Consider the following 26,588-nt stretch of genomic DNA (forward strand, 5'->3'; position numbering starts at 1 on the left):
ACTTCATCAGAGGCGGACTGAAATCTCTTCAAAGAACTTTACATTGAATGTAGCAAATATCAATCTTTTGAATGTGAGTAGCATGATGTAACTAATGAGAAACTTTAAACGAGTGCTGAGTTTGAAGTTATCGGCCTCAGGTCAAACCACTTAACCACTTCGATGTTGCCATGGTAACCAATTCTGATGTCATACGCAACTTCTGCTGATCACTGACAAATGCTTTTGGTTACGGGAACATTGAGCGTGCAGTGATGCAAAGCTTGAGAAGAAATCTGACTGAATAGGTCCTTGAATTTCACACGACCTCACTAACAATGTTTCTTTTTTGTCTCAGACTGTCGTCTGTGGATTAATATTATGCTCGTCAGCGTAATACGATCATGCGTAGAGGAAGTCATATTTCTCATTATGGAGCCACTCGAATACTCTTAAAAAATCAGTAATCCTGAAGGTTTTTTTAAACAAATGCAAATCGTACCGAGTCTAAAACGCGCCAGTTATTTGACCGCAACTATTTGACCGCAACTATTAGACGTACTCGACATGTACTCCTCAGAGACATTACGACATGAAAATATCTCATTTGAATCAACTAGAATACGCGAAATTCCAGAATGTGTTTTGCGATGAAACAATAGATGTGAACAGTCTCCATCAGTTTTAATTCGGTGGAAAAACTAACATGCAGCAGTTTTCAAGTTTTTTTCTTAGGTTTCGCTTCAGCCCAATCTGATGACCACGACCCCTGCGTGAACACAATTCCTTTCATTTGCAGACAAACCCACTTGGGAAAGCGTCTATGAAATGCAACACCGCAATACAGTAATTCAATGAAAAGGTATCTGACCAAATGTCTCAGTAGTTCTGAAAGCGTTTTACCAAGTCAGGCGAAACAGTTTACTGCAACAAGATTACGACCTTGGGCTATCCGTGGGAGAACTTTCGTGTTGCATGCCACAGAGAACAATTAAAAAAGAAAAATCAATATAAAATTACCACGAGTCATGACCTTCTAATTTCTCTTTAAAGACAAGGGGAATATAGGAACCATTAGAAAAAAAGTGATTAAAAAAAGTCATCGGAATTTTCGCTGGATGCACAACAACACAGGGGAAACAAAAATCCTCCTGTAAAGTAAACTAGGTTTGGCAAAATGCCACTTTATTCACGCTATTTCGTTCAGTAAGACTTGTACAACACTGAAAGCACCTGATAGTGAATTAGTGCTACATTAAAAACTGAAAACCGACGAAAACTTACTTTACCTCGAAACGGATTACACAGTAAATTAAAGCAAGGTTCAGTTGTAGTTGTTTTAGCGTAATAAACAGTTCAAATGCTCATTGCTCTATATATATATCAAGGATTTGATGCGATTAGTCTATATTTATCGCCGGTCTCAGCAGCGTACCTAGCCTTCGGAAGTCTGTGAAAATAGCGGTGTTTGTTCAGAGGTATTAAAAAAACCTTGGAATGCCATACTGCTCATACCTCAAGACAACCCACATAGCAGGTTGCCCAGGTTGATTAGAGTTTTACTTAATATAACCTCAGTGATAAAAGGAATTGCTATACCAAGTCCGCATAGAGAATAAGGTTTCGATACATAGCCCGAGGCATCGCCCTGCTATATCCCCCCCTCCCCCCACTGCCACCCCTCCCCAAACTATTACTCAATGTCGGCAACTTTCATCTTGAGCAACCGACAATACATGTTTGAAAACTCGCAAGTTGGTTCCGAAATATACCTTCTACCTAGAAATAGAGTAGCAATCTGCCATAGAGTTGACCGCGGTTGACCGCAGTCGCCGGTGAAATCGCACGAATACCATATGGGCTTTTAATATCAAAACCCTTCCGCAGATAATATTTAAAATTATCTGACTTAAACAAATTTTAAAATATCTCTTCATGCGAAGATGCATACGTGCAACCTTGAGATATGAAGAGTAGCTTTAAACGGAAAGGGTTGGCTAAATACTTTTAGCATTATCATCTAAATATAAATAACTTTATAGTTACCGTTAACCTACTTACCAAATTTTATGCGTGTTGTAATAGTTGTACCATGAAATGCAGTTTATTCTTACTTCCAAGAAAACAATAATTGTTCAATTTCTGAATGATGTTTACCAGTAGCACACATCTTCGTATTTTCTTACATTCTGCCCTCTTGGGCGAAATGAAGGGTGTTACACGCACCCTGTGGATATAAAGAAAACTAGCACAGAGTTGTCACACCATCAATTGAAGCCATTAAAACGTGGCAAAGGTTGCTCCCCTTAGCAGTAGGTATTCTTAAATGAATTGTAAGGAGTAGTTAATAAGTTAAATAATTTGAATATTTCCGATCTACATATCAAATTACGCATATTTAATTCAAATTGTTGATATAAATTAGAACCCAGCGCACCTCTGTCGGATACATGTACCTCTATAAATGATAACTTACATTCCATATTCAGCCAAAACTTGAGCTGCAAATTATCTTTTAGTATCTTTTAGAATTATGTTTGTACTAATAAACGTTACTAAATCCATGTGCTTACAAGCAAAATAGTATGAATATATACACCAACCAGACAGACCCTTCTAAAAGAATTCATGAGCCTATTCTTACATTAATAGAAAAGTTACATTTGCCGAAGCACGAAGTTATTTTAAAAAGTTCCTCAGTTATGCACGAGACTGCCTTTGTATAAAAGCTGTCTGAATCCTCAGGCGAGCACGTTTGTCCAACTATGTAAACAGCGGCTGCTACTCAAGTCTATGAAAAGAGGCTTGTCTGTTATATAGCCTGTATGAATTGCCACTAATCTTGTCAACTCTGCAGATTTATCGTTAATCTTAGCGTAAATCGACTTCCTCGTCTCCTTTCTTGTTTAATTAATTTCTGACTCGCTAAAACTCTGTTGGTTACAGAACAGACATGATTTCCCCGCATTAAAGTGACCCATAACCCAGACAGTTCATGTTTCTTATCGGAGCGGTTCTGTAATGCCCTCCAAGGATTCTTTGTATAGTGTTGCGGCTTTGTGTCTACGAAGCTTTATAACAGGTTAAAAAAATTGTGAGACAGGCTCTATACAGGTGCGAATGCTTCTTTTTAAACAGTCGTGATTTACCTCACGTACCTGATTTTTTCAGGCTTGCAACCTGGTTACGCATCTTTGCGTCAAGTTATGACTGGCATGTTCTATTCCCTTCGGTTACTGCTTATTGATTAGTTGTGTGAATAATTTCTCTTTTCGTACTCATTAGAAAATTACTCCAAAACCAAACTGATCACAAAACTAAAACTTACATGATTATCAAGTTTAAGTTGACAAAGCCAGTAAATTAAACCGCCCGTGCGAATTTGGAATAGCTGACGTTTCGAGTATCAAGCCTAACCATGACTTGAAAGAGTGATAAACCACCCATAATCACAGCCAGATGTGTACCGTGATTACAATTGCGCTTCCATGTAACTGATTGCCAGGACATTTTCTTAGTAAGTAAGTTAGTTGTATTGTAGCATGTCGCACTTGATCCGTACACGGGTCGTAAACAAATCAAGAGATCTTGGCAGACGTAAACACTCAACTCCTTTCTAAATTAATTAGTGTTAAATCTAAATCAATTAGTGTGAAAGCGCTCCATAATCTCATTATAAAGTCAAGTTCATATTCCTTGCTGGTTTGTATCAACAGAGTACTTTAAAACTAACATTAGTTCTAAAACGTCTAGGTTCTCTATTGAGAACAACCAGGTTTCAAAATCAAATCTCTCCCTCCTTTATAATAAAAATACATGTTTCCGCTTCAACTTGAATTCATGGCGTCCACGAAATACACCCTTTGGTACACACCCAGAGCTACACTTTAGCGAGAACTCTAATAACCGGCGTGCATTGAGAATGACCCTCACGAAACCCAATTTATTGACGCCAGGCTCTAACAATACAAGACCTACTGGTGCGTTCCAGCCGCACCGTGATTAGGTTGATTTACTAAGACCCAGTCTCCTCGGACTCGGGATGGAAGAGCTGGATGTGATCTGGGTTCCAGTAAAGCGTTGATGATTTGTAAACTAGTGACCAAACATACGGAATAAAAAACTCCTCCGGCTGTTCCTCCTCCACGTATTTGAATTTTAATTCAGGAAATTTCTGTAGAGAAAAAAAAAGCAACGTCCCAATAAAAAAACAGAGTAAACCTGGTTTTAAGGGAAATGCACTCCTTGCAAAATGTGGGGGCCCTGTGGCATAGCCTACATTTTGCATGGAGTACGCACGAAGGAGAAAGTGAATTGACCGTCGAAGGCGCGAACCGTAGGCGGGGTTTGAAGAGATTACCCCCCCCCCCTCCACCACCACCACCCCTACAGGGAATTTTTATTTTTAGGGGCTTGAAAATGCCATTTCCCACGTTTTCTAGGGAACAGTTTCAAAAAGTAAAACATAGAACTGAAACGTTGAGCATTCCACAACTTATGTTTATGTGTTAATCTTTAGGATAACTGATAGAGACTGTCAAACCAGCCCATTAAATTATTAAAGACGCTTTTCGCCAATAAATGCATGAAATAGCGTATTTGTTTTTCTGGATTTCCGGTGGTAGACACGTGCGCCAGCATGAACAAATAAGGTAAAATGCTCAAAAGACCAGTTCCTCTGTAAACAGGACGTGACCGATAAAAGCCAATGAATTGTCTGGAAAAGCCTACCTCTGATACTATTATTATTAGAGAAGCGCGCTTATCGGAATAGGTGCTTCATGTCACATAGAAACACTTTGCAGTGTTTTCTTTTGAGAGAACAAAGACTAGTTACCTTGAGTCTGTCTCTCGGCCACTGAAGAGTTCCTTGCTTAATAACATCTAAAACCACTCCGACCGAGAGAGTCTGGTCCGGGTGCTGCTCCAGACGAGCACTGAAAAATGCCAACACCTGAAATATGAACAGAATCAGTCCGTTTTGCTCTCACCATACTACCACAAGCAAACGACACGTGTTGAAGTCATAAAATAAGCCCAGCGTATTCCCTTTAACTTTTGCACACTCAGATCATTTATATCATTGACAAACAGCAGCGAAAGTCCCACGTTCATTTTCTCACCATGTCTTCAGGTTGTATTTACAGCGAGGTTGAACAACAAACTCCACATGACGCGCAAACATCCACAGATATTTGTCCGCTGACGTTCTCTCTTCTAAGAACGAAACAGTTAGTGTCCAAAGACAAATATCTGAACATATTTTCTCGCCAAGAGGGGCTATTGCCTTTATCATCCTTCAAATAATTTTACATAAGGTCGCTCTTTTGCGAAGACCTCTTTTCTCAACAGTTTAAAGTCAAAATAATTCTGCAGGCGTTTAAAAATATCGTTAGCTTGGTAAAAATATTTAGCACTACGCAACTGAATAATTTAGTCAGAACTAAGACTTAACGCAAGACGAAAATTTCGAAAACTGGGGAATAACACACGGGGGAAAATTCATGATATACGATGGCTCCATCACGCCACGTGTTTAGACCATTTGCGCCCGAGAGGAAATAGTAGTTTGCAAAGTGGATGGACATTGAGATCGGGAGGTCTAAATGGTTACACAAACCAGTAGCTAGTCTACTACTGAAACAAAGAGCATTTATTCATGGTATTGTCAAGTACTTTCCCGTATGATCTACAAGAACAACAAGTCTGTGAAATGCCAAGCCGATACGCGCTCCGTGGGCCTTCTGTCGATCCATAAAAAACTTCAGCGGAGCCAATCCGTTTGCAGTTCTCTTAGTATATAGCCACCCACAAGCTTAGACTAATCTTTATTTGCTGTGTTGTAAATCCCGGCCCGCGCCAAGAATGAGTTAATACTGGGCGCAATGTTTTTACAGGGGCGGAGAAAGTTAGAGCCCAAACATTTCCCCCAAAAACGCAATTTCCGGACCTTAGAGTTAATTCTGTGAATTTTTTGTGGAAACACAGCCTCCTTTGTTAACTACGTCAGTTTTGCTGACAAACATGGATCGTCAGTACTTCAGGAGTGAACAATTGGAATTTTTTGTTACCTTTTTACACGAGGCGGGTCGTAGAAATCGGGTCAGTTCCAGTCCAGTGAGAGCATACCACGGGGAAGCTAGGAATATTTTCACTTGCCCTGGAGGGGATGCTAGTCCATCAAAGGTTGCCTCAACGATTCGTCGGTACCCATTTGTACTCCAGGGCAGGGTTGTCCAAAGCCCGATTAAGCTAACCCAGGATTAGCGAGAATTTCAACTTAAGCTTTTTAACTCTTCGGTGAGGTTTTCTGTTTGTATTGTTTGTTCTTCAGTTTTGAGCTTGAGTTGTCTCTAAATACACAATTGAAAAACATTTTTATTCAAGAAAAATTAATACTTTTAATCCTGGGTCAGAGTTTACCGGCTTTCGAACAACCCGGCACAGAGCGGAGAGGCACTGAGAGAGTAACATTCGTTCCGGAGTCCAGCACACTGACATTTAGTATGGGCAATGTAAAGCCGTAGTGGCAGCCACTCACCGTGTCTATATTTTGTATAATATCGTGAAAAAGTGGATGAGTCCTAAACTGAGCGAACAGCTCTCTCCTATGTAGTAAGGTGTAAACCAGGTTGGGATTATGATGAAGAGTGTTCGTTACACAGGAATTGATAATCTCCAACACCATTCGAATCACTTCTTCTAGAATCGCAAGATCGGACAGCTGAAAGAAAAACACCGAATCAAGTTTTTTAACAAGTTACTTGTCCATCATCTCTAGCATAAAAGCGATGAAAAAAAAAACATTGTACAAAACAAGATTAAGTTTATTCCCTACAGGGCACCTCCTATGAGTAAACATTTGGTCCCAGCCACGTACAAACCCCAAGTTTGTGTCCTTCCATAAGCGGACATCTCTCTTAAGTGGACCTGAATTTTTCTTCTGGCTCTAACCGGGGTGTCAGTCAGTTGTGGGAAGTTCCACTGTATACACTAGCATGAATACCCAATTCATTTTAAACAATTTAAAAGACAATCATTATTTCTGTTTATTTTTATCTCCGCTACAACCGAAATCTTAAAGAAGACTTAACACATTTAATCACGATAGAAATTAATCTTAATTGGCTTTTAAGAATGGGAGACAGGGCGTTAACACTTTTTCCGCCGACAGAATTCAGCGCCCGAATAGCTACACGTCTTAAATGCTGTTGGGCGAAAAAAAAAAGTTTAAATCTCCTTACCAACTGACCTCCTACAGCGTTCTCATTCCAAGAAAGAAGAAAAATCTGGAATGGATTTTTCCAGTTCCAGGTGCTACAACCACTATGACATTTACATAAATGGGGATTCCAATTAACAAAACAGCAATTACAATTAAAAGAATATTTTTCCCCCGAGAATCTCGTTATTGGACATTCAATGGTTCTGGTGTATCCTAATAAAGCAATAAGATCAACCCCTTAGATGAAAGGACGTCTGAAAATTTCTGGGCACACTTTGAAACTTAGTCAAAGGAGAATGCTAACCCCAATGAGGGCTATTTGAAATAAGTTACTTTGAGTATGTGGATAAATATGTGGAATCCCAAAATATTTTAACAAGGATTTAAACTAATTCCAGCGTAGATAGCGAATGCTTTGTTGTCATTCACAACGCCCGCCTGGCCCCGTCCACACTACGCTGGATAAATTTGAAAACGCAGCTTTATTTCTACGGTTAGGCCTACCGTCCACACTAATCCGTCACGAAAACGGAGCGTTATTTCTACGGTTAGGCCTACCATCCACACTAATCCGTCACGAAAACGCAGCTTTATTTCTACGGTTAGGCCTACCGTCCACACTAATCCGTCACGAAAACGGAGCTTTATTTCTACGGTTAGGCCTACCGTCCACACTAATCCGTCACCAAAACGCAGCTTTATTTCTACGGTTAGGCCTACCGTCCACACTAATCTGTCACCAAAACGCAGCTTTATTTCTACGGTTAGGCCTACTGTCCACACTAATCCGTCACGAAAACGGAGCTTTATTTCTACGGTTAGGCCTACCGTCCACACTAATCCGTCACGAAAACTGAGCTTTAATTCTACGGTTAGGCCTACCGTCCACACTAATCCGTCACCAAAACGCAGCTTTATTTCTACGGTTAGGCTTACCGTCCACACTAATCCGTCACGAAAACGGAGCTTTAATTCTACGGTTAGGCCTACCGTCCACACTAATCCGTCACCAAAACGCAGCTTTAATTCTACGGTTAGGCCTACCGTCCACACTAATCCGTCACCAAAACGCAGCTTTATTTCTACGGTTAGGCTTACCGTCCACACTAATCCGTCACGAAAACGGAGCTTTATTTCTACGGTTAGGCCTACCGTCCACACTAATCCCTCACGAAAACGCAGCTTTATTTCTACGGTTAGGCCTACCGTCCACACTAATCCGTCACCAAAACGCAGCTTTATTTCTACGGTTAGGCCTACCGTCTACACTAATCCGTCACCAAAACGCAGCTTTATTTCTACGGTTAGGTCTACCGTCCACACTAATCCGTCACCAAAACGCAGCTTTATTTCTACGGTTAGGCCTAACGTCCACACTAATCCGTCACGAAAACGCAGCTTTTTTTCTACGGTTAGGTCTACCGTCCACACTAATCCGTCACGAAAACGCAGCTTTATTTCTACGGTTAGGTCTACCGTCCACATTAATCCGTCACCAAAACGCAGCTTTATTTCTACGGTTAGGCCTACGGTCCACACTAATCCGTCACCAAAACGCAGCTTTATTTCTACGGTTAGGTCTACCGTCCACACTAATCCGTCACCAAAACGCAGCTTTATTTCTACGGTTAGGCCTACCGTCCACACTAATCCGTCACCAAAACGCAGCTTTATTTCTACAGTTAGGCCTACCGTCCACACTAATCCGTCACCAAAACGCAGCTTTATTTCTACGGTTAGGCCTAACGTCCACACTAATCCGTCACCAAAACGCAGCTTTATTTCTACGGTTAGGTCTACCGTCCACACTAATCCGTCACCAAAACGCAGCTTTATTTCTACGGTTAGGTCTACCGTCCACACTAATCCGTCACCAAAACGCAGCTTTATTTCTACGGTTAGGCCTACGGTCCACACTAATCCGTCACCAAAACGCAGCTTTATTTCTACGGTTAGGTCTACCGTCCACATTAATCCGTCACCAAAACGCAGCTTTATTTCTACAGTTAGGCCTACCGTCCACACTAATCCGTCACCAAAACGCAGCTTTATTTCTACGGTTAGGTCTACCGTCCACACTAATCCGTCACCAAAACGCAGCTTTATTTCTACGGTTAGGCCTACCGTCCACACTAATCCGTCACCAAAACGCAGCTTTATTTCTACGGTTAGGTCTACCGTCCACACTAATCCGTCACGAAAACGCAGCTTTATTTCTACGGTTAGGCCTACCGTCCACACTAATCCGTCACGAAAACGCAGCTTTATTTCTACGGTTAGGTCTACCGTCCACACTAATCCGTCACCAAAACGCAGCTTTATTTCTACGGTTAGGCCTAACGTTCACACTAATCCGTCACCAAAACGCAGCTTTATTTCTACGGTTAGGCCTACCGTCCACACTAATCCGTCACGAAAACGCAGCTTTATTTCTACGGTTAGGCCTAACGTCCACACTAATCCGTCACGAAAACGCAGCTTTATTTCTACGGTTAGGTCTACCGTCCACACTAATCCGTCACCAAAACGCAGCTTTATTTCTACGGTTAGGTCTACCGTCCACACTAATCCGTCACCAAAACGCAGCTTTATTTCTACGGTTAGGCCTACGGTCCACACTAATCCGTCACCAAAACGCAGCTTTATTTCTACGGTTAGGTCTACCGTCCACACTAATCCGTCACCAAAACGCAGCTTTATTTCTACGGTTAGGCCTACCGTCCACACTAATCCGTCACCAAAACGCAGCTTTATTTCTACGGTTAGGCCTACGGTCCACACTAATCCGTCACCAAAACGCAGCTTTATTTCTACGGTTAGGTCTACCGTCCACACTAATCCGTCACCAAAACGCAGCTTTATTTCTACGGTTAGGCCTAACGTTCACACTAATCCGTCACCAAAACGCAGCTTTATTTCTACGGTTAGGCCTACGGTCCACACTAATCCGTCACCAAAACGCAGCTTTATTTCTACGGTTAGCCCTACCGTCCACACTAATCCGTCACCAAAACGCAGCTTTATTTCTACGGTTAGGTCTACCGTCCACACTAATCCGTCACCAAAACGCAGCTTTATTTCTACGGTTAGGCCTACCGTCCACACTAATCCGTCACCAAAACGCAGCTTTATTTCTACGGTTAGGTCTACCGTCCACACTAATCCGTCACCAAAACGCAGCTTTATTTCTACGGTTAGGTCTACCGTCCACACTAATCCGTCACCAAAACGCAGCTTTATTTCTACGGTTAGGTCTACCGTCCACACTAATCCGTCACCAAAACGCAGCTTTATTTCTACGGTTAGGTCTACCGTCCACACTAATCCGTCACCAAAACGCAGCTTTATTTCTACGGTTAGGCCTACCGTCCACACTAATCCGTCACCAAAACGCAGCTTTATTTCTACGGTTAGGTCTACCGTCCACACTAATCCGTCACCAAAACGCAGCTTTATTTCTACGGTTAGGCCTAACGTTCACACTAATCCGTCACCAAAACGCAGCTTTATTTCTAAGGTTAGGCCTACCGTCCACACTAATCCGTCACCAAAACGCAGCTTTATTTCTACGGTTAGGTCTACCGTCCACACTAATCCGTCACCAAAACGCAGCTTTATTTCTACGGTTAGGCCTACGGTCCACACTAATCCGTCACCAAAACGCAGCTTTATTTCTACGGTTAGGCCTACCGTCCACACTAATCCGTCACCAAAACGCAGCTTTATTTCTACGGTTAGGTCTACCGTCCACACTAATCCGTCACCAAAACGCAGCTTTATTTCTACGGTTAGGCCTAACGTTCACACTAATCCGTCACCAAAACGCAGCTTTATTTCTACGGTTAGGCCTACCGTCCACACTAATCCGTCACCAAAACGCAGCTTTATTTCTACGGTTAGGCCTACGGTCCACACTAATCCGTCACCAAAACGCAGCTTTATTTCTACGGTTAGGTCTACCGTCCACACTAATCCGTCACCAAAACGGAGCTTTATTTCTACGGTTAGGCCTACCGTCCACACTAATCCGTCACCAAAACGCAGCTTTATTTCTACGGTTAGGCCTACGGTCCACACTAATCCGTCACCAAAACGCAGCTTTATTTCTACGGTTAGGCCTACGGTCCACACTAATCCGTCACCAAAACGCAGCTTTATTTCTACGGTTAGGCCTAACGTTCACACTAATCCGTCACCAAAACGCAGCTTTATTTCTACGGTTAGGCCTACCGTCCACACTAATCCGTCACCAAAACGCAGCTTTATTTCTACGGTTAGCCCTACCGTCCACACTAATCCGTCACCAAAACGCAGCTTTATTTCTACGGTTAGGTCTACCGTCCACACTAATCCGTCACCAAAACGCAGCTTTATTTCTACGGTTAGGCCTACGGTCCACACTAATCCGTCACCAAAACGCAGCTTTATTTCTACGGTTAGGTCTACCGTCCACACTAATCCGTCACCAAAACGCAGCTTTATTTCTACGGTTAGGTCTACCGTCCACACTAATCCGTCACCAAAACGCAGCTTTATTTCTACGGTTAGGCGTAACGTCCACACTAATCCATCACCAAAACGCAGCTTTATTTCTACGGTTAGGTCTACCGTCCACACTAATCCGTCACGAAAACGCAGCTTTATTTCTACGGTTAGGCCTACCGTCCACACTAATCCGTCACCAAAACGCAGCTTTATTTCTACGGTTAGGTCTACCGTCCACACTAATCCGTCACCAAAACGCAGCTTTATTTCTACGGTTAGGTCTACCGTCCACACTAATCCGTCACCAAAACGCAGCTTTATTTCTACGGTTAGGTCTACCGTCCACACTAATCCGTCACCAAAACGCAGCTTTATTTCTACGGTTAGGCCTAACGTCCACACTAATCCATCACCAAAACGCAGCTTTATTTCTACGGTTAGGTCTACCGTCCACACTAATCCGTCACGAAAACGCAGCTTTATTTCTACGGTTAGGCCTACGGTCCACACTAATCCGTCACCAAAACGCAGCTTTATTTCTACGGTTAGGTCTACCGTCCACACTAATCCGTCACCAAAACGCAGCTTTATTTCTACGGTTAGGTCTACCGTCCACACTAATCCGTCACCAAAACGCAGCTTTATTTCTACGGTTAGGCCTAACGTCCACACTAATCCATCACCAAAACGCAGCTTTATTTCTACGGTTAGGTCTACCGTCCACACTAATCCGTCACGAAAACGCAGCTTTATTTCTACGGTTAGGCCTACGGTCCACACTAATCCGTCACCAAAACGCAGCTTTATTTCTACGGTTAGGTCTACCGTCCACACTAATCCGTCACGAAAACGCAGCTTTATTTCTACGGTTAGGCCTACGGTCCACACTAATCCGTCACCAAAACGCAGCTTTATTTCTACGGTTAGGCCTACCGTCCACACTAATCCGTCACCAAAACGCAGCTTTATTTCTACGGTTAGGCCTACCGTCCACACTAATCCGTCACGAAAACGCAGCTTTATTTCTACGGTTAGCCCTACCGTCCACACTAATACGTCACCAAAACGCAGCTTTATTTCTACGGTTAGGTCTACCGTCCACACTAATCCGTCACCAAAACGCAGCTTTATTTCTACGGTTAGGCCTACCGTCCACACTAATCCGTCACCAAAACGCAGCTTTATTTGTACGGTTAGGCCTACCGTCCACACTAATCCCTCACGAAAACGCAGCTTTATTTCTACGGTTAGGTCTACCGTCCACACTAATCCGTCACCAAAACGCAGCTTTATTTCTACGGTTAGGCCTACGGTCCACACTAATCCGTCACCAAAACGCAGCTTTATTTCTACGGTTAGGTCTACCGTCCACACTAATCCGTCACCAAAACGCAGCTTTATTTCTACGGTTAGGCCTACCGTCCACACTAATCCGTCACCAAAACGGAGCTTTATTTCTACGGTTAGGCCTACCGGCCACACTAATCCGTCACGAAAACGCAGCTTTATTTCTCCGGTAAGGCCTTCCGTCTACACTAATCCTGAGAAATTGTTCACTGAAAACAGACCTTTTCGAAGACGTTCTTCAAACCGAAGGAATCTGAGAACGCCAGCGTTGCATTTTAGTGTGGACGGAAAACATTTTTAAAAGCGGAGCTTTTCGGAAATGATGACGTTACGATAATCATTTGATTTCCCTGTCGGAATTTTCCTCAAACACAAATCCAAACTGAGCGCTGATTGATCTTTTTCAAAGTTTTCCAGCGTAGAGTTGAAGGGGCCTTACACTGAAAACCACATCAATTTATTCATTGCAACTTTCTACTCCACTGCGAAGCTTTGGACGTTCGAATTTTGCGTTCAGAGGTCTTTTCGAGTGTCACCTGTGTATCCGTTAAGAGGGTTTTGTTTATGTAAGACATAAAATCAAATGAAAGAAAATGCCAAGTCTCAGTAACCTCGAGTGGGCGGCAATTTTCTATGGCAGAAAACATCTATGTAACAATAATAAAAGGAAAATAAAAAAGGGCGATAAACATTGGGGAGCATTAACACGGATAACGAAAAAACAAACTTTAAAAATTAGAAATTGTTTCATCTGGATGCGTTCTGCGTGAAGAGCTGTTGTGAAGTGAATGTCTTTACAAATTGCCGGTACTTAATTTCGAGATTTACTTGTTTCAGAATTACATTGCAGTTCAAGGCTTTCATCAGTTGACTTGGAGCGTCACGCGTATCAAGAAATGGTCTATTGTAGTGGGTCCGTTTTGGTGATTTAACATAAACAATAGCCCTTTTGTTAAACCTGAACAATAATAATAATAATAATAATAATAATAATAATAATAATAATAATAATAATAATAATAATAATAATAATAATAATAGATTTGTATAGCGCCATATCCAGGGCTCATGGCGCTTTACAGTAAAAAATGTTATTAAAAATAAAATTTACATTAAAAATTTACATCAGTGATAAAAAATTACTAACAAATAAAATAGCTAAGCTGTAAAAATGAAAGTAAAACTAGGAATCATTAAAACCTTTAAATAAAAACTGACTAACTTAACTAAGTGACTTTTGTTCTTAGAAGCGCCGAGTTCTTTTCCGAAGCTTAGCGAGAAAACTTGTGATCATCGGAAAAATTGTCGGCATGACAAATTAACTACCTTAGAGGAGTGAGGAGTGTAATTTTTGTTATCACAAGATCAATTTCCACCGGGGGAGCCCAAAGGGACACTTGACCGGCTGTATGAGTATCGGCCAGACTCTCATCCCTGAATAAAGTAAGAGCTTTAGGCCTATTCCAAACGTCGTACCACTGCCCTGCCGAACTAAATTCAAGAACTTAATTTGACTTAAGCACGACAGTTGCACAACGTATATTTTTGTAATCGGCTATTAAAGCATGGTCCGCCTAGATTAGCCTTTGCTAGTTGCGGGCATGCCCTTTTTTTTGTAAAATATAAATTGAAAATAATAAAGTGTGTGTGTGACGTTTGAAACCATTCAGTTCGGCAAGCCTTGCCGTCTCGCGACTTGGCTTCAAACGACGTGCTCTTGCAGGGCCGAACTGAATTCGTAGCCTGTTACCAGCTGCCGTTGCTTTCTATCATTTAAAATGGTCTTAAGCAAGGCAAACTTCTTCCCATCTTCGACGACTGAATTAAATTCGACGTTTGAAACCACTGCCGTTCTTAAGTTGTCATACCACTACTGGGCCAAATTCATTTGAGTTCGTCACTGCAGTAGCGCGACGTTTGGAATACGGCATTAGCTTACAAGTTTGATTGGCAATGTTCGCTTTTATATCGCTTTAACTTGGCAAAAGATAAAATGATTTATTTACTTGTACTAGCATGACAAAGTATTATTAAACTTAAACTTAAACTTAAACGGCCGGGACAAGAACGGAAGTTGAGGAGGAGTGATTGATGTAATATATTTCTATGTGTTAATAAATTTGGCCTTCATAAATTTTTTGACTTATTTTATCGTTGTGATAATATCAGGCAAGAGAAAAAGCGATCACTGTGCACGACGCTTCGTTTCTTTGTTTGTCGCGTCCAAAGCAGGCGGCGTAAGTCAAAAGAAAAGAAACAAGTGCGATTTCTAAAAGTCGATTAACGGTTTTGTTTTTACCTAATTAAAAAGTGAAAAAAACAGCGGCCTCCGAAAGAGCAAAAGTTTACGCAACTCAGTTATCATTAGTGCAAGCAAAATATTACCAAGTGATCGTAGAGTTTCTTGGGATTTTGTTTTTCGTTGCCTGTGGAAAGCGGACATGGTCGTTCACAACAAGTTCAACATTAAGCTTACTTCGCACACTTCTGTAAACACGCATCCAGCTTTTTTGTGCCTCCTATTTTTCAAGCTCCTATGCCTTTCTGTTTGCCTCACTACTGAAAAAGCGTGAACAGTGCTAAGAGTTGTTTTTCGCTCGGTAGTTTTCACTGCGTGAAATGAGTAATTTCGTGGAATTTACGTGGCCGTGAAATTCCTCCACACTCGGCGAGTCCGAGATCAGAACGTGATGTGTCAAGAAACGTGACGTGTCGGAGAGTGCCATGTTCCTGATACGTACGTTGCGGCGTGTCAGGAAAAACCATGGCCTGGGTACGTCATGTGCGGCGTATCAAGGGAAGCCAGGACTCTGATACTTAACGGCACGCGGTTTTAGTTTAATCAGCCAAATTAAGTGACGGAGCTTATTTCTCGTTACGCGGAAAGTAACATTTTCGGACGTGCGTTTCGTTTGTTCGTTTCAGAATGTTCAAATACATACAAACAACAAAAACAACAGCAACAATAACAGAATGCTAAATAGCATTTTCATCACGTCCGACTACAATTTTATATTCTAGTATTTAAATTCTACTTATCGCAGGGCTCTTTTAGAATACTACCCTGGCTACTGAATGTAAAACCCTTGTTTAAATAAAGTGCAATGGTGACCCCTACCAGCCACCCCAGCGTAACAATTTACACACAACAAATTGTACCCGTAATACCTCCCCTCGGGGGAATTTGTAGTTACTTCGCTTTTTACGATCGTTCAAATTTCTCGCTCGAGAAATTTTGAAAGTCCCTTGAGCATTTTCAAGCTGCCGCCGACATTGTTCAAAATGGCCATATTAGGTTGATTTTCGGCTGTAAAACAAAGCCTTTTGTTAGCCAAATGGACCCGCTTTTCTTGATACGCGTTCGTTGACTGATGTGATACTTACATGGTCGCTGTTTTGCGCTCCTTCGCCATTCTCTTGTGAATTACTTTCAGCTTGTTTTATAAGTTCCGTCACTTTGGCATGCTTCTTTGAAAGTAGTGCATACAAACTAAAAAGAAAAAAGAAAAACAATTAGCTAGGAAACGAAAAAGACGAAAAAGTGTAAGCTCTTGTGTAAAAAATGGTCTGACAAGCTCTGTCTGTAAGGATATCAACTGCACTCTATTGGTTTAGTAAAGAGAGGGCAAGGATTTGTAATGTAATTAGAAAAACTGTAACTTCTATGTTGAAGCAAAATCCTCATTACTTCCTCTTACAAACGTGACCAGCGCAGTTTTCATGGTTGGTAACTTACTTCTAGGCCTGTAGCATAAACCAACTGAGCCTAATTCTCTCTGCTTGTGATCGTAGTCTATCCTCATTTGCCAGTTTGCCGGAATAATTTATCAGTGCATTGCTAAGCCTCCTATGTACCACGAGAAGACAAACAGTGTTCCAGATAAGTGAGGGTCTCGGGTCAAAAACCCGACAAGGTCAGCTACATGACCCGACAAATTGATAGAAAATTTCTAATGATTTGGTGGGAGCAGCAGGAATTGACCTGTTGTAATTCCTTATTGACACCCTGCACTAAAAAATTATCTGGAACCCTGAGACAAACACAAGTGAACAAGACCAAAGCAAGCGAAGACTCTACGACCACATTACAACATAACAAGACATAACTCCTTTCCCTTTTTATTATCGTTCTGACGTCAAAATCAACAAGACAGACTCCAGACTCAAAAAGACCACAACAAGCTTGACTTGAAATCGAATTCTCTCAAGCTGAATTATAGGTAACGTATGACAAGGACTAAGGAGAGTTTTGAAGCTGATCTCATAATTAAAAGCAAAGGTACGTTACCTAACTATTCTCTGTGTTACATAAGGATGAAGTGCATGGAATTGTGAAGACATGTTAGCCAGGGTCGCCAGGCAGTTTGTATGCAGGTATTTGTCCTGAAAAAGAAATAAAAGATGGCATTCGAGCGCGTTATAGACAAGTGGCTACTTGTTTTGGTTAAAATTCGAGGATTTACATTTGAGCACCAAACATCGTCGGCCAGAATGTTGCTAGGCAACGAAATAACGAGAGGAGAACGTAACCAAACCAAGGGTAAACTTCTAAGCCTTCCTTTCAACAACGTGAAATGACGGAATGAAGTCTGCATTTTATGGAGAACGTGAACTACGACGGTCAACAATCAATATTATTATTATTTGGAACTGAATTCTGTCTCAACATATCGAGCTTACGATAGTTCTAACACCGACAGTCACACTGAATAGATATAGAGATATGTGGAAGTATAAATTCTTCTTCTTCTTCTTCTTCGTCTTCTTTTTTTTTTTTTTTTTTTTTTTTTTCTTTTTTTTGCCGTGGTTGCGTTAACTCCCTTACGTCTCTCTGTACTCACCCTCATCTTTGTCATATTATACTGTATTGTTCTGAGCACAACTAACACCAGTAGACCCCCCAGGGTAATATTTGTAATGACTCGTTCCGTATACCACGGGATAGATGGTATTACCTGAAGAGTAAATAAAACAATTCGTTAAAAGACCTGGAGCAGAGATATTTAACAAAGTCAGTCCCCAAATTCAGTTGATTCTTTAAGTTACATTTCAAATAGACCCTCTTTCTCAGATGTATTTTTATATTACCCACATATCATACAATTTGGCTAAGGATTGTCTCCGTGCCATTCAAGTTCATTTCCTTTATCGAGAAAAATTAGTTATAATAATTGTACCGAGTGGAGTACAATTCAGGGAGTAATCGCGCAAGTAATTTCGAAATCGGACGAGCGCAAAGCGCGAAGCCGATTTGAAATTAGGAGCACGACTACTCCTGAATTGTACGACATGAGGTCCAATTACTAATTAATCGTATGACTATCTATAACAAATTTCGGAATTAAGAATGTCTTTTGAGGACTTATTTTGAGCGAAAACGTCTGTAACGCTTTTCATAAGTTTTGAAAACAGTGCGAAAAAAGCCATTAGAGCACGCGTAATTGACGTGCGAATCACGTGGGTATCCCATTACAGGTGTCCAATTACGAAAAGTTCAAATTGGATACCTGTAACTGGACACCCACGTGATCACGCGCCGATTTACGTGGTGAACAGGCGCGCGGAGAACCAATCACGTTCGAGAATTTTGTTATAGATACGATTAAACATGGACATGTACTTTCATATTTCCGCTAAGTTTCTTGTAGGTCATTTTAAGTGAATCATATTTCATAGCTACATAGACCCTTTTCATAAACGGTTGCCAATTTGAAACTCTTTTGTAAGTATTTAAATTAGCCTCACTAAACTCGTTTGGGAGTAAAAATTCTTTTGAACTATCCACTCAAAAACGAGGTTAGTCAGGCTAATTTTAATACTTACAAAAGAATTTATAATTGGCAGCCATTTATGAAAAGGGTCTATGTAGAAAGATCATGAGGAATGTGGTTATCATGTTAAGTTTGAGAGGAGTTTACAGTTCAAAATCTGCTTCAAATGATGCAATCAAACGTTATACATTCAAACGTTTGTATGGCCATTTTCGAGAGGCCTCTGCCTCAAGACGAGGCTTGCCAAGTGCTAAACTAAGAAAATAAGAACGTCAGATTGATTTGTATGGGCATATAAACTCATTTTCTTAAAGTAAGAAGAACAAAGCTAACGAGACAGAATCTCACCAGTTCATGCACAGACTTGTTGAAGTTTTCATCCTGACTCAATATTAACAGGATAATAAGTGACATGTAAATGTGGTGAGCATTGTGATCATCTGCACTGTAGAGAAGTTTAAGGATTGGCATCACCTGGCAACAAACAAACAACATATAACATTTGTGATGCTAATTATCTAATTACAAATAATGCTGAGGAGTTACTACAACAAACATTTCTGTGCTGTAGCAAGTTTACATTCCAAGGAATTTGACCAAACAAGCGTTCAGCATTTTGACCACAAATTAAAAGGAAATACTGCTTTAAAAAGGGTTTAATTTACATGTAGATGTATTGCATTACACTTTAGAGTGTACAGAAGTTAGGTTTTAAACTGTGTTAGTTTAAAAAACATCAGCACTTGTAACACTTACCAAGTTATCTATATCTGTCCTTGAAAGGATAAAGGATGCCACATTGGGATTGCGATGCAGTAATAAATACAACAGAAGTGTTGTCTGATCTTTGTGCAAGTCTCTGTAAACAAAATGCATTAAACAGTTGTTAATTTAGAACTACATTCTTTTAACCTTCCAGTAGAAACTTCAAGCAGTCAAGAGGAGGGAAGATCAACACGTTACCAACCTGCAGACAGCAGTGAACAACATTCCTACGGGAAGTGTAAAAGACGGCTCCCCTTCTTGTTCTGAATTATCACCTTCTGTTGTATTTTCTGATGAAAAATACCTATATATTAATTTTTTTACCCAATACTGTATAATAATGACTTTATTTATGTATCAGGGGTCATAGCCAAGGGCAGATTCTTTTATTCATTGATTCTGTAGTATCATAACAGATCCCAAATCCTTGTAGAGTTAATTGCTTAACTTTAAGATACTGACTGCGGGTTTTAACAAAGTTAAGTTTCCAAGCAATTATTATTATAACTGAAAAATAGAGCTAAGAAAATTAGTAAAGGTAATCATATGAATGCAAATGCAATGAAGGATTTACACTACGAGTGATATTTGAAACTTCTCTCAAATTATTGCAATACTTTGGAAAAGTATTATTAAAAAAGTATTATTACAATAAAAGTTAAACTTTATTTAAAAATAAAGTTTAATTGTCCAATTAAAAAAAACCATACCTTTGAGTTTCCTGTTAGTGAAGGAAAACAATGCATGTCTGTAAGGGTTGAGTTTTCTCTTGTCCTGTGTACAATGGTTTACAAGTACAAGCAACAGTAGTAAGCTCTGATTTGCCAGCAAAGATGAATCATTGTCATCTGCATTTTGAGAACCAAACCAAGACCAAACACCAGCTGAAGTAAAAATATGGAAAGAAAATGTAGCATAAAACTTTGCAATTTTATTTCTTCAACAACATTCACCAGATGTTAGTGTTCTATTACTTTCCAAATGAATTCATGATTGTACTTAAAATTGCAAGAAACCAGGAAAACTACAGAAACAATAAGTTTGATAAATTCTAAGATTTGCGGAAGATGCTTGACTAATAATAATAATAATAATAATAATAATAATAATAATAATAATAATAATAAAAACAATCTTTAAAGAGGAAGCGCCCGTCACGTAAATACGTGGTTTTCAGGAAGGTCCTCTATAAAAATAAAAAGTATTAAAATCTAAAATAAGAAATACAAATATCACGGATCTAAAATATAAAATATACAGTAATTAAAACTACTAAAACTACCACAACTACCTACTGTCCTAAAAAACAAATAATTATCTATTAACAATATGTCGTACATCTAAAAATATTTTTTAAAAAATGTTTATTCATTAAGAACCTTAGAAGGTTTTTCTTAAAAATTGTGCATGGCATTGGCTTTCTTAAAAATACTGGGAGAGACATCCAGTAATAGGGGGAAAAAAAAGGAATAACAATATGTGACACATATGTCGAAAAAATATTAGTCAGACAGATAATTTTGACAGCCTATACTTTGCTGAAGACATTTTTATAGAACAATGTTGCAAAGATCTTTACTTTCCACAGTTTTGGTTGCACTGCAAACTGTGCCTTTGAAGTACTTAGTCTTACTATTAATTTGGAACTTACAGAACCAGCCTCCATTACTAACTCTTGTGAGCTCTGGTGGAGTTTTCTCTCTTTTGATCAAGTTCTTTAAAAGAACTCTCACAAGATCATTTGCACTTGAATTGCTGAAATTAAATAACATGATATAATCACGATTACAGATTTCTATAGGGACACAGGTTCTTGAGGGCACCTATCATGTCTTGTTAACAATTGCTCTAGACAGCAAAGAGGAACTCATTTTATACTGAACTCATGATACACTTTTCACCATACAGTAATACTACAGCATTCTTAACGAGTAAAATAAAGGATAAAATAAGGGATAAAAAAAAAAAAAAGGAAACTTGAACAATTGGCCAGAGAGCACGAAATTCAATTTTTGGCCCTTTAATCCACTGAGACTCAGGTCCTCAAAGTGTTTTGCATGGGTGTATCACATGCCTTTCCAGAATTTGAAATTTAACCAGACACAGTGAACAAATAAAATTCCATTCAGGTATGGAATATTAAAGTGATTGATATTAATGAAAACTGATTACTGTTGCTTTGATTCTTACCATTTTCCTTTCATAATAACTTGATAGAAGATACTACTGTGAGATGCGCCTGGGTCAAACATTTGAACTGACAACATAACTAACAGAGTGTTGATAGCTTCAACATGGATAGGATATGTGACTTCACTGGTGAAACAAAAAATAGACAATTTAAGATCAGACTTATTTATTCTAATTATAGCTGTACAGTACACATCTGATAAAAAGAATAAATCTAAAATATGGTATAATTAAAAAATTTATAACTGATTAATACAATGATGAATTATGTACAATATTTCTGTGATGACTGAGTTCAATAACTGTTTTCATTATTTGTGTTTGTGCCTAGACTGAGTATAAATTTCAAAGTTCTTTCCACAACTGTGAAAATGAGCTGCCTTTTTACACAGAAGTGGACACAACTATGCATAAGTAAAATCATCCCTGTAGAAAATCACTGTCAGACAGTAATGCATTTATAAGTTTAAGATACTGAAGTGCATTTTTTGTCGGCGTTATTTTGAGATGACATGGTGGGCTGTCAGCCAATAAAAAGGAAGAACAAAATGCATAGAAAGAAAATTACATGTATATCATTGCATATAAGAAATAATAAAAATAATTTCTATTTACAAGGCTAAGAAAGTTAAAAATTGAAAACACTGAACATTTTCATCTTCAGGGTAAGACTAAGCCAGACTTACCCTGAAGATGACCTAGAGTCTAAAACGTTTGTTGTTTTTACTTTTTTAATTTTTTAAGCCTCGTAAATAGAAATTATTTTTAAAATCAAAGCAAATAAGATATAACAATTCTCTAAATTTTGCAAAATTCTCTATATTAAGTAACTAACAAAATAATAATTAACTAGTCATTAAAAATACCTGACAGGCACATTGGCAAGGACATCTACAAGACCACAAATAAGATCCTCAATAACACCACAATCTGGAGAAATATTAAAAACAGAAAATCATAACTTATTAAAACTAGCAAAACCACTTTTTAAAATTTCCACTTCTCCAAAACATTGTCACTGGAGTCTGGACATCCAGAGCCAGTAGTCCCAAGCTCTTTAACTCCTCAAGACACCTTATGTCAAATAACCAACTGGTCAGCTTTCCATTGGTTAGAATTCTGAACTTTCTGATATATGTTTTGTAAAATAATTATACAAACAATTATTGTTTATAACAGTGTCCTCACTCACAGCAACAATGCTGAATGCATTCTATACTTAGGTAAATAGTAATTAATAAGCTATTTTTTAAATAAAAGCTATTTTTTAATCACCTTTTACAGCTGTAGGTTAATTTCTCTACCTACATGTAAGAATACTTATCTCTTAATATGATACTTTTCCCTTTGATCTGACATAAAATAGTTTGCAATGTGACACCTCAGTCACCTGTACAATGGAGTACTTGTCCAGTGAAGCCAGCCACTTCTTCATCGCTCTGCAATTTCACTACAGAGCCACCCATGTGTCTTATAACTTCTTCATTGGGTAACAACTCAATAAAATACTTTGAAAAACTACGAACAAGAAGGATGGCATTGTATGTTTCCCAGGTGAAGTCATCCCTGAAATAAACAGAATGAAATACAAAACATCAGTCAAGCCTGGACAACTGATAGTGTTTATGTGTTTACTGAATTCTCTGTAACAGTTACATTACGTGTGGTCAGTGCATGGGACTCTGTGTCAAGATAAGGGCCCAGGCAGGGTGCAAAGAAAACAAGTTTAAGGCTTGCCTTTTGGCACGTTCTAACTTTAATTTGAGATACTTGCCAGAAAATCACTCTCACAAGCCCCCCAAAATTTCATCTCTTGCAGTACCTAGTAAGTAACTGGAACTAACGTCACTTGCTCATCAGGTTCAAGTGCTTGCTCAGTCACAGGGAGTTGTGATCTTGGACAACACACTTAAAAGGGAAAATGGCATTACTTCTTGTCACTTCATGCTTTTTAAATCAGGATACAATACTTTAACTTGGAGAAGTTGTCAGGGCCACTAGGCTTGTAAAGACTAATAATAAATTTTTTAACCCTCGGATGTATACTGCAGCTTTCATTTTAAGCAATTTCCCAGTTTCAGTGATTTTGCAAGAATTTAGCAAGAAGAATATACTTTCAAAAACTAAACACACAGTAAAAGAAAGAAATTTCATCAGTACAACCTAGTACAAGGCTTGATCATTGCATTTAACACTGGTGGCAATTTTCTTAATGTGCAAAAGTTTCTTAGTTAAAGAAAAAATCAGCTTTCATCAAACAGTTCAGTTTATAATTGACAATGGCAAATTTGTTTCAATGTATAATAGTTCCGCAAAACAAAATAATTTTATGTGCATGATGTGTAGTGTAACCAAGCCGGCAGAACCATGAAACTTTTCCACTGACTATACACTGTAGTTATTAATATGTAAAATTTGAATGTAAATTTATATTTGTCAATGTAAGTCACTTGAGCTGACAGTAACCATTTTACTTAGTTGCCGGTACTCACTCATCACACTTTGTGTTGTCTTTCAAATCAGGAATCCTTTTTAGAAACACCTTAATGAGCGTGACAAAATTGTTTGTCTTCAAATTATTTCCAACTGAAAAAAAAAGTAAAAGAATGCACAACTAATTACTTTAAGCAATGTAAAGGTTTAAAATTTAAAATTCTGAACATCAAATTTAAAATAAGTCTAAGTTGTACATGTGTACATGAATATACCTAGCCTTTGACAGATTGGTTCCGTTGCCTCTTCCAACAACCTTGCATCAGCACTGGATAAAAGGATAAAAAGTGCTTAGTCTATGTATTAAATATAAAATTTATTCTTTTTGAGCAACTGTGTCATTAGCCTACTGTGTTCCAGATTCAACAAAACTGCATGTAAGATCTAACGTATGAAAAAAAAAAAAATGTAATAAGGATGTTCATTGTTCATGTATTTTAGTGCGAGGAGACAAAAAGCTAGCTACAATGTTATAACTGCAACACATGTAATGAGAGTCTTTCTTTGGCTACTGCCAAGTTCCAATTTCCATTCTACTTCCCCCTCCCCCCCCCCCCCCAACTTTCAAATAAAAGATGGCAAGACCCTTTAAAATTTTCAGTTAAATTGATCATTTTCTAAACCAATCAAAATTGATCTTGCAAATGAACCCTGCAAGGAGCAAAGACTCAAGGTACAACATTGTCCAACAATTAAAACACCTCTACCACATACACAGACAAGTGTAACAGGCAAGCAGAAATTGCAGTTGCCAGAGTGAGTCAGAGTATTAGTAAGTGTTACTTGTATAAAGCATAATATATTCCAATATAATTAGAGAATATCGGTACTGCAGAATGCAACACTGGCAAACAAGACGAGTTCTTTTACCCTTCTCGTAACTGGGGGAAAGGTAAAGACACCGTATTTTAATTATCTTAGTTTATAGAAAATACCCTGGAAGAAAGCATCCACTGAAAGCCATACTCCTTTTTTAACAATAATTTAGAATAATAATTCACTCTGGATCTTAAGTAATAGTTGACAAGGGTAGAGCCAGATACAACTATTGTGCATAGAAATCACAAGCTCATAATCTGTTGGTTTTAGCATAAATCTACTTCATGTAGTAGCTCAAATTTGTAGCTAAATCCTCTTCACAGACACTTTGAAAAGGCAAAGAAGTAGCTGCCATTTCATTAACAACCATACACTAGAGGATACATGTTCACTATCTACAACAGAATAGATGGTGAGTAGCGTAGCCAATACGAGTACAGCATTCGTGAGAGAACACTGGTAGGTTTTTTACTAAAACTTGATTGAAACAAAACTACATGTAGCATGAGCTGCTGATGCAATGATGGCATAGACTCCTTTAATATAATGGCTGCAAAGTATTAAACTGGCATGAGTAACCTCATTTGATAATTCAAAAGAATGTTTGCTCTCTGACGAGGTAAGTGATGTTAATTTAAATGCATACAAAAATATTTATGATAGGGTCTGTGAGCAAAGAGAATCTGCCTTTTGATAATATAAATAAATGAGTGATTTTCCATTCTCTGTTTCCCAGTGTTTGCTAAAAGAAATAGAAAATATTTTCTCTCTTTCTATTTAACAATTTGTATTTCTGTAACTTGAAAGAAACAGGGAAAATGTTTCCTGTATCTTCATTAAATACTGGTGTAAAAATAGACATTTTGCCTTGAGCATATTATAATGAAACTAGACAAAATTATTGTTAAGTGGTTTGAGAAATTTAGATTGCTAGATACTTAAACTACTAATGTTCCCCTTAACAGGGATTTGACAGACAAAAACATCTGCATGTAAACAGCTCACCGATATACTACTATGTTGTGACCTGCATTAAAAACTAAGCCTTCATGTAAGCTTAATTAACTAAGCTTCTGTTTACATCTATTCAGTTCATGGAAATTGATATCTTTAACCATGCAGTCGGCCATGCAGGTAGCTTGTGGGAATGCTTTCCGTCGATACAAGATCTATGAAATGAAACTGCTCAAATTTGATGTTTTATTAAGTGGCCATAGAATCAGTTCGAACTAAAAGCAAGTGATTAACACGCAAATATGGTTTAATTGCGTTTACCTGTTGTACGGAGCTTCAAATGAAAATGCCAAAATATCTTCCCAGAATTCTTCTTCTTCTCCTATCGCTGTGTCTCCAGTAAACTTCTGGAGCACGGGATTATGCTGCAGGTCGCTAATGGATGAGGGTTTAGCCCCCATTTCCAAACAAACTTCAGTTAGTATAGCGCAGAGTATAAATCCGCATTTTCTAGTTTTGAGCTTCTTTTCGCGAGTGCCACGAATTCTTTAAAAGTAATC

At 39.0% G+C, this 26,588-nt stretch overlaps 1 protein-coding gene across 1 annotated transcript; it reads right to left on the reverse strand.

The window, feature by feature from the left end:
• Positions 1 to 1,133: 1,133 nt before the first annotated feature.
• On the reverse strand, positions 1,134 to 26,587 carry LOC110048219 (dymeclin-like). The gene is made up of 17 exons (XM_089275491.1): positions 26,350 to 26,587; positions 24,471 to 24,523; positions 24,255 to 24,348; positions 23,153 to 23,328; positions 22,629 to 22,692; positions 21,763 to 21,888; positions 21,224 to 21,327; positions 20,283 to 20,456; positions 19,775 to 19,862; positions 19,564 to 19,666; positions 19,156 to 19,281; positions 17,878 to 17,991; positions 17,325 to 17,419; positions 16,421 to 16,526; positions 6,521 to 6,703; positions 4,817 to 4,933; positions 1,134 to 4,153 (listed from the first exon to the last, which is right to left on the reverse strand). The coding sequence occupies exons 1-17, from the start codon at positions 26,487 to 26,489 to the stop codon at positions 3,995 to 3,997; spliced, it is 2,022 nt and encodes a 673-aa protein (XP_089131617.1). The 5' UTR covers positions 26,490 to 26,587; the 3' UTR covers positions 1,134 to 3,994.
• Position 26,588: the final 1 nt, after the last annotated feature.

Source organism: Orbicella faveolata, unplaced genomic scaffold (genome assembly GCF_042242905.1).
Source record: "Orbicella faveolata isolate gen_17 unplaced genomic scaffold, um_ofav_v1 contig_1, whole genome shotgun sequence".
NCBI lineage: Eukaryota > Metazoa > Cnidaria > Anthozoa > Scleractinia > Merulinidae > Orbicella > Orbicella faveolata.

Excerpts from the sequence above, each read along its gene's own strand:
- LOC110048219 (XM_089275491.1), bottom strand. The coding sequence starts at position 26,489 with ATGGGGGCTAAACCCTCATCCATTAGCGACCTGCAGCATAATCCCGTG. Across the intron at positions 24,349-24,470 it reads ACCAATCTGTCAAAGGCTAG|TTGGAAATAATTTGAAGACA; the intron begins GTATATTCATGT and ends TTTTTTTTTCAG. Across the intron at positions 21,328-21,762 it reads GTTATTATGAAAGGAAAATG|CAATTCAAGTGCAAATGATC; the intron begins GTAAGAATCAAA and ends ATTTAATTTCAG.